The sequence below is a fragment of the Zophobas morio genome, unplaced genomic scaffold, assembly GCF_036711695.1.
Source record: "Zophobas morio isolate AGI-343-1 ecotype UQ-CSIRO unplaced genomic scaffold, CSIRO_AGI_Zmor_V1 ptg000017l, whole genome shotgun sequence".
NCBI lineage: Eukaryota > Metazoa > Arthropoda > Insecta > Coleoptera > Tenebrionidae > Zophobas > Zophobas morio.
The window spans coordinates 15,968,565-15,978,118 of record NW_026972122.1 but is presented as its reverse complement, the minus strand read 5'-3'; the positions used below and the strand labels follow the sequence as shown (position 1 = coordinate 15,978,118).

Here is a 9,554-nt window from a genome sequence, read left to right as displayed (position 1 = left end):
TTCTGTGCCTTTTGCTGTTGTGTTTTGTTTTTCCAGTGTTGATCCAGTCCCATTGGAAAACCTAGCAGCCACCGTTGAGCCATTGGGTGTTCCTGATTTCTCATCGTTCTTACGACGAGGTTTTTGCGTTCCTTTTGGCGGTAAGCCGTGTCGAAATCTTCGCATCTTTGGAGAGGTATGTTTTGAACACCTGTTTCGCCGCGAGATTCAAGCCCCGACGATACTTCTGACCTCGTGACGTAGCGACGCGTGCGCTTGTTTTTCCACTAATCTCGTTTTTTTATCTTTCATTTAAAATCCATCGCAGTAGGGCTTTACAGGAAGTGATTTCTAGTTCGGGCCATGCTTTATTTAGCTATATTTGTGAAATCTGTATTTTGGATGGCGGCAAACGAGTTGTTATTTCACCGTTCTTTGTTCAGGCAGCGGCCATTTTGAAGCGTCCATTTGTTCCTTTTGATCGAGCACATGTTTTAACTGAATCTATTGAACAAAATAACAACATTGTGGGTCATGGGGGGACGTGCCTTTATTCTTTGGATTTAGCACATCGTTTATACAACGCCACAGGATTCATCGTATTTTTGCATCGCATATTTTCGACGCCTATTATTTGGAATGACGAATTCGTCCAACGCCATTTTGCAACTGCAGATTGTCTGCCATGTTTGTTTATGTGTTTTGTTTGGGGAAATGTATGTGTAATAATGGCCCACAATGCAGCTAAATAATTTCACGTTTGAATTTTAACCAATAACTTGACTGGACACGAATTAGTATTAATCACATGTAAATCTGTTAACTTTACAATCTTTCACCTCATGCAATTTGTCTTTGTCTCATAATTTTAGCTTCAGTAATTTTCTTTGCTGTATAATTTGAATTGAACGTAAATTTCCATGCTCTGCAGTTCTGACCTAACATGATATTTAATTTGTACAAGCTTATTTCACACCAGATCTTTGTTTTTATAAATCTTTGCTAAGTTTTGATCTTGTAAATGTTGTGTTGATAAATGTTTCTATCATGTAAATTATCTGATGTCCAAATTTAATCTCAATTAAGAATTATTTGTTGTTGAATTTTCGTAAGAGTGTGTGGCGAATTTAAATGTTGTGTATTGCTCTTTGTTGAAACTTTAACACTTGTTCGGTTGTCATTTAATATTAGAGTCATAGAAATTGAACATTTAAATGAAATTGAAGGTAAATAACACATAACTCGTAGTGTACGTGGGGCGCGCGACTCCTTCTCAAACTGACGGGATTAATCGCGTCACCTGCACAAGTCCGCGGGTTTTGTATAGCTTCAGGGGGCGATCGCGGGTTTTTAACGCTGCCGGTTTCGTGATAGCCGGGACCCCACTACGGATCTGCGATCGTAACCGCCTCGTTTCGCAGGGCACGTTCGTAATGGAGAGATGCGTGTGAGCAGGCGTTGGTGTAGATAGAATCACCGTCGTGGGGGAGAACAGTGACGATCAGGAGTCCCAACCTCTACTTGCGCTACAACGCCCCCTCTGGGTATTTTGCTGTGCTCGTAAATGAAATTGATATATATTTTGTTCTATGTTTTGTTCGATCGCCACACTCTCATAATGATTCGGGTTCTGCCATCCAATTTACATATGTGTAGGTCTTGTGTTTGTTCGGTTTTCATATGTGTATGTCTGTCAATTCGCGAGTGTTTTTCTTTCACATATCTTAAGGTGTCTGACATGTAATATGTCGGTGAATAAAACCCCAGGGGGTTTTGGGGAATGAAGACCGATGACACCTTGGCCCTGCGGACTCGCCAGAAGGGCAAATCGAGCGTCTGTCGTTCTTCGTTTCTTTTTCCTCCTTAGGAAGGCTCCTAATTTTGTCTATTATTTCTTGCGCTCTCGACAGTGTATGCACTTGTATGAAAGAACGTCTTCCCGCCATTTTTCAAAAACAAAAAAAAAAACACACAACGTAGGTTCTCATTTGTTAGACGATCACAGCCAAGGCCAAACTTTGAATTTTTGAATTTTTCGCGGGCCTTTCAAACTGTTTCAAGGTCAAATTTTGAGGCGGGAAGCTTGGGTTATCACAAAATATAAAAAAATAACAAAAAATAGGTTCTACCGACGAACTTATTCATTCTTCGCAAATTTCGCAGATAAACTGCTTCGTTTTGGGACTAACTCCTGAGCATTCGACATGGGACCATTTTTTGCAGCTAATGCACCTTATCCACTTCTCACCGGCTCTAGATCTCTTGTAACTATCATTGCAATAAAGACAACACGCATCATCTTCATCGTCTTCGAAATCTTCCCAATGATCATTTTCTTCACTACTTGTATCACACGTAGGTTGGAACAGTTTATGTTTGATTATTCTAGCTGACGCTCTCAACGTTTTTTTCATTTTATTCGCTTCTTTATCTTTCAGTTCCGCAATATAAGGGCTTTTTGTTAAAACTGCAGTTCCCTGTGATTGCCGTTTTTTGCTTTTTTTTCCAGAAACCGTCTTCTCAATTACAGGTATAGGAGACAGTAAATTTAGACACTCTTTTATGGAAATATCGAGATTAGACTTGCCCTCACTACTCCTATCTTTTCCAATGTGAATTTGATAATTATTTTCGAGTGATGAGGAACTAGCTTGGTTTATATTATCACTTTTATCAGTTTTCTGGTTAATTTCAACTATTTCTTTTTTTTTACTAGCTGTTTCTTGTTTATCAAGTACGACATTTTCTATAATTTCTGCCCTTTCACTGTTTACTTTCTCATTATTATTACTATTGTCAACATTTTCCTCCACAGTAAAGTTAGCTTTGTTGGTGTTTTCATCATACCAATTTTGATTGTCAGTAACTTCACTTGGTGCGTACAAATGGTCGGGGAAAATGTCTGGATTTAATGGTGATATGCCCGAACTTCGAAAACCACTTAAAGCATTTTCAACAGTAGCAGATTTTGAATAAGCAGCACAAAATAATCCACTTATCTGGTATAAAGTTATTGTTCTTCCCACATGATTTTTCATCCAAAGGGCACATGCTGCATTGAAATAAGTTTCCAAAGGGCCAAAAAATGAGACATCTAGCGGTTGGAGCCGATGTGTACAATGAGCTGGTAAACATAACAAAACAATGCCGTGTTTCTTGGCTTTTTCAAGAGCATTTAACGATTTGTGGCTGCTGTGTCCATCCACGATTAGTAGAACTTTTTCTTCTTTTGATGGTTTCACGTGGTTAATGAAATGATCCATCCATTTACTGAAAAGGTCTGAGACCATATATCCAGTTTCATAACACAATCCTAACGTTTCAGGTGGGCATCCATCAAAATACTCAGCTTTATAGTTTTTCCTTGGAAATATTAATGCTGGAGGAATAAAACGACCACCAGAACTCATACAAGCCACTACTGTTACATGTTGGCCTCTTTCGCCACTAGTAAGAGCGCCTACTTGTTTTTTTCCTTTGCGGGCAAATACCCTTGGAGGCTTATGTACTGTTGTCAAGGCAGACTCATCCATGTTATAAATTCTACTAGTAGGAATATTTTCATTAGTCATGGTGTCAGTGAGTAAGTCAAAAAATTTCTTCACCTGGACTTTATTAAAACCTTTGGCTCTTGCTGCTGACGTCGCTTCTGGAGCTCTAAGTGATATTTCCGGATGTCTTCGGCGAAACCCGCTTAACCAGTCCCACCCCGCCAATTGTTTTTCTGTATTAAATTTATGAGAATAGCCTCTCTCAGTTGCAATTTTAAAGGCCAGCTGTCTTAATTCAAGAGCTGTAACACCAAATAATCTTGATTCTAAATCAAGAATATGATTAACAATTTCTTGCTCAGCTTCAAGTGGTATTGTCGTGCTCGTTCCCATTCCTTTTTGGGTACCTTTAACACGTTTATTCATATTATTTACCCGGCGTCTTAAAGTCCCAAATGGGACATTGTACATTTTAGTGGCTTTAAGCCATCCCATGCGTTTAGCTCGCACCGCATCTATAGCTTGAAGCATGTCGGCCTCAGACCATTTCTGTCGGTTTGTTTTACGAATATAATTATTTCCCATACTGCAACATAAAAGTCACATTATTGTTATTTTAGTAAGAATTTAGTTATTGTCGGGAACATATTCGGGGAATACGGTATAATATGTCATTTTACCCTGATTCCCTGTGTGCCATATTGCCCCTACCGTAGGTTATGGAAAGTTAAAGCTGATATTTTTTTAGGTTACGTTTATTTACAAAACTGAATATGGGTTAAAAAATACACATTTTTAACTGCTCTACGTTTAAATTTGATAAAGTAAAAATCCGTTTAACGAAAGTTATAGCAAATTAGATCCGTTTCAAGAAAAATTTATATTTACCTTCGAGAAAAGAATCACATGTCACCTGCTTCCAACACCGATCACAGCCATGACTGTTGGATACATCTTCACGCAAACAAAAATTCGTTATAGTTATTGGCGCCAAGTTTAAATTTTCTTTTTAGTTTCCACAATACACATGATATGCCATTTTATCTAGTATGCCGTATTAAGCACAATTCCCCTAATGATATAAGAAAGTGAGGTTAGCGCATCGCGGATCACTGCACGCCAGCATCCCAGCCAATGAGCAATCAGCATTCGTCTGTGGAAAACTACAACAGTAGCGTCAGTTTACAACAAATTTCGTATGTAATTAGTAAGAAATTTGTTTTTATTCTTATGTCTGTTCGTCAGTGTAACAAATTCTTTGTCTGATAAATATTACCAAGTCTGATGTAATGCAGGAGAATTTATGTTTTTATGTCTGTTGGTCTGTTAGTTTGTGAAACATAATCTCTGTCAGTTATTTCACAATAATTTTGTACATGTGTGTCGTCGCAAGTCAGCTAAATATTTTGCAAGTGAATTTAATCCTTGTGTATGTCAGATTATACTTCGTCGGTGAGGTTAACTTTTGTTTATCAACTTTAAATATTGTACAAGTTAGTTTAGTACTGGTAAATTAAAAAAAAAAAAAAATGGATACGGTCAGAACACAGTTGGAAACTCTGTCAGAAAATGCGCAAGGTAAAGTTAATTACATTTCCTGGAGATTCAAGTTAGATTTAACTCTGAAATCCAAAGACTTGTATGCGGTAGCAATCGGAGCTGATACCAAGCCTTCAGGCGCCGACACTGATGCCGCAGTCAAACTTTGGACTAAAAAAGATCTTGAATGTCAAGTTTTAGTTGGTTTAAATGTAAGTAGTGAAATCTCCAAGAAAATTGTTAATTGCAAATCAGCGTACAAAATGTTAGAAAAATTAGAAATGTTGTACGGCAAGAAGTCTGATTTAACTATAGAAGGTCTGCAAAGACGATTTTTCAGTTACAAGTATGACAATGGTAAGTCAGCTGTCGAGAACTGTTTAGCAATAATGCAGTTGGCTGAAGAATTGAGTGCTGAAGGTGAAGAGGTTAAAGAAAATTGGGTTCAGACAAGAATCTTGGGAATGTTGCCACCAAAACTGTGTCATTTTCGCACTGCGTGGGACAATGTCAGTTCATGTGACAAGAATTTAACTACCTTAATTGACCGTCTGAGACTAGAAGAAGACAGGCTACATGAAACAGATAAATCGAAAGGCCACAATGCCTTTTTCACCAAACAGTCAGGGAATAAAAATGGTAAGCCAAAACAGCAGGAAAATTCGTCGAATCTGTGTTTTAAATGTGGACAACCTGGACACTTCAAGAAAGATTGTAAGAACAAACCCTGTGCCAAATACATCGAATATTGCAAAAATAATTATTCGTGTAACATATGTCATGAGAAGGGACATTTTGCAAAAGAATGTTCAAAAAGACCGAATGATAAAAACTCAAACGATAAGTCGGACAAAAATAATTCTGATAAGTCAAAACGACGGGCATTTATTACTATTGGTCTGACGACTGCAGAAATCAACAATAGAAATGCTAAAAATGAAAGCTACAATTCGTGGTACCAAGACTGTGGAGCCACGCAACATATGACCTTTCGAAAGGACTGGCTAATCAATTTCACTGAATTTGAAGAACCAACAAAGATACTTATCGGAAATTCCACGCAAATTGAAGGTATAGGTGCCGGAGATGTAGAAATGGAAGCATTCAATGGAACTGAATGGTATCCAGTGGTGCTGACTGACGTACTGTTTGTTCCGAACTTAAGTTTCAATTTATTTTCAGTTGCTCAAATGTTAGATAAAGGTTTTATACAATGCGCAAATGCCGAACAATCTGTTTACAAATTAGCAGACGGAAATGAGACAGTAGCAATAGCTGAACGCGAGGACAAACTATACACAATGCTATTTCGAAATGAAAAAGTCAACAAATGTCTGATGACAACTTCAATCAAAGCATGGCATGAAAAATTGGCCCACCAAAATATCAAGTATGTTCGTGACATATTGAAGAAGAGCGGTGTTAAGTATATCGATGACTGGAATGATTACGTCTGTCCTGGCTGTGTCTATGGAAAACAACATCGCGTCTCACATCCGAGGAACGAGAAGGTATCGACGAGTACACTAGAACTAATTCATGTAGATCTCTGTGAGATGAATATTCCATCCTTGGGAGGAGCCAAGTACTTTCTGTTATTGAAAGATGACTTTTCGCACTTTAGAACAGTTTACTTTTTAAAACACAAAGATGAAGCAGCGAGTAAGTTGGATATTTTTATGAAAATGGTTGAAAATCAATTTGGAAGGAAAGTCAAATGCCTCAGGTCGGACAATGGAAAAGAAGTCATCAACTCAAATGTGAAAAATCTTCTGGAAGAACTTGGAGTTTTTCACAGCAAGTCGAATGCGTATACACCCCAACAGAATGGACGGATTGAAAGAGAAATGCGCACAGTAGTTGAAGCTGCAAGGTCAGTCATTCATGCCAAAGATCTTGACGAAAATCTATGGGCTGAAGCAATAAACTATTCGGTATTTACGATTAATCAAACCGGAACTAGCTCAGTGAAAGGAATGAGTCCTGCTGACTTATGGTTTGGACGACAAGTAAAATTACAGAGTCTGAAATGTTTTGGTTGCGAATGTTATGTATACATTCAAGATCACAAACGAGGTAAAACTGAGAAGAAATCTCGGAAAGGAATTCTTGTGGGGTATGATTTGGACTCACCAAGTTACAGAATTTATTTGAAGGAGGAGGACGATATAGTCAGCTCTGAAAATGTTGTATTTGATGAGAACCCTGAAAATTAAAGGAGTTCCATCGAATTTCAAATGACTGATGAAAATGAAGAAAAAGACTTGGAAAGAAATCATGATACTTCATCCTCCGAAACCGCAAGTCAATCGTCAGAGTATGTAGATATATCAGATGATTCTGATTCATCTGGTGTGCTTATTCAACAAGAAAGTACACGCTCAAATCTGCGTAATCGAAGGAACTTGAAAAGGCCAGCCAGACTAGATGATTACATTACAGAGAATGACGAAAGGAATATGGATACTGCCATGATTGGGGAAGTTCAAGACATTCCTATCACAGAAGCGTTGAAGGACGAAAAGTGGGTGCAGGCCATAACGGAAGAATTTGAATCGCTTATGCAAATGAAAACATGGGATTTAGTGAAAATGCCAAGTCACATCACACCCTTGACCTGTCGCTGGGTGTTACGTGAAAAGCAAGATGGACGACTGAAAGCTAGACTGGTAGTGAGAGGTTTTGAACAGGAAAAGGGAATTGACTATTCCGAAACGTTTAGTCCAGTTGCACGACATGTGTCAATTCGACTAATCTTGAGTCTCGCAGCCTCAAATCGTATGAAACTTATAACATTTGATGTTAAGACAGCATTTTTGCATGGTGATTTGAGAGAAGAAATCTACATGTATCAACCCGAAGGATTCAACGATAAGACAGGACGAGTTTGCAAACTGAATAAAAGTCTGTATGGTCTGAAGCAAGCTCCGAAAAACTGGAATGATAAATTTTCGACGTTTTTGCAAACTTTAAACTTCGAAAGTACGGACGATGATCCCTGCATATACTATAATCAAAACAAGAGTATCATCATTGCTTTATTTGTAGATGATGGACTTGTTGTCGGAAAAGATGTACAAGAAATGTTGAAAGTGTTGAGTAAGATGAGCAAGAAGTTTGAAATCACATTTGATGACAGCTTGAAAGACAAAATATCATATCTGGGAATGGAGATCAAAGCGAATCGAAATGGAATCTTTGTAAGTCAACCGAAGTACACCGAGAGTATACTGGAACGTTTTAAATTCGACACTGTAAATTCAGCCTATACGCCAATGGAACGAGGAATGTTGACTGATGAGAAGAATTACGAAAATGATAAACCACTGTCGAAAGACAAACCATATCGTGAAGTGATCGGAAGCCTCCTGTATCTCGCAACAATATCACGTCCTGATATTAGCTTTGTTGTGAATTATCTCAGCAGATTCAACAACAATCCAATGGAAAGCAGTTGGAAGATGGTGAAACGAGTGTTTGCGTATTTGAAAGGAACCGTAAATTATGGAATCTGGTTCAATGGAGATACCGAGCTCATCGCCTACACCGATTCTGATTATGGTGGCGATGCACTCACCGGACACTCGACTAGCGGAGTCCTTGTGATGAGAGGCGGACCAATTGTCTGGTACGCGCAGAAACAACGACTGGTCGCAACATCTACGGCAGAAGCTGAATATCGAGCCGCTGTCTCAGCAATTGATGACGTCTGCTGGATTCGCAGGATTGGAAAAGAACTGGAAATTTTTACATCAGACAAACCAACAACGCTATGTGTCGACAATCAATCCGCTATTCACATGCTGAAGAACTCGTATGATGGAAAAATAACTAAAGGCAAGAAACACATTGAAATTCCTAGAAAATTCATCAAAGAGCACGTAGACAAGACAGTTAGACTGAAACATGTTAGAAGTTCTGATCAGCTGGCAGATATACTTACCAAAGCGTTATCTCGCAAAACTTTTGAAGATTTACGCTCTAAAATAATTAAGGAGGAGTGTTGAGTATTAATTATTTTGTAAAGCGACCTTCAATGGTGAAATCAGACTAGGCCATGTTAGGGTAGAATGTAAGAGCTATAAGTTAAGTTGGTACTGTCAGAACTGGCAAGAAGAGAAGGGGAAAAGAAGGGCTTGTGTCAAACGCCGTATTGTGCGACGTCCTTTTTTTCATTTCGACCGTCGAGCAGACAAAATGTTCGGTCTGATAGTGTTTATTAAATAACAAAAGGCGCTTTTTGTTATCCAAATAAATTCATTTCTTATCCAAAGTTAATAAATTAATAACACAAAAGTTTCTGAATCCCAAAACACATTTGTAATAGAGAAAAATACTTTAAAATGTTGATGAGTCAATGTTCTACATTTCTCTCTCAAAAATTTCCTGTAATGAAGATGCTTCCTGGAGGCAAAAAATCCATCCCTGCTTAACGAATGTAAAATCAATTGACTTCCAATCTTTAGTGATTCCAAAAAAAAAGGTGAAATTTATCCAAATTACCTACTAATTAAATTAACCGTTGAAGAACACGCAGGCCCCCGC

General features: G+C 38.2%; 1 protein-coding gene across 1 annotated transcript; it reads right to left on the bottom strand.

Annotated features, from left to right (window-relative positions):
- Nucleotides 1-2,120: 2,120 nt before the first annotated feature.
- On the bottom strand, nt 2,121-4,530 carry LOC135129968 (uncharacterized). Its single transcript, XM_064057238.1, has 2 exons — nt 4,359-4,530; nt 2,121-4,056 (listed from the first exon to the last, which is right to left on the bottom strand). The coding sequence occupies exon 2, from the start codon at nt 4,053-4,055 to the stop codon at nt 2,121-2,123; it is 1,935 nt and encodes a 644-aa protein (XP_063913308.1). The 5' UTR covers nt 4,056; nt 4,359-4,530.
- Nucleotides 4,531-9,554: the final 5,024 nt, after the last annotated feature.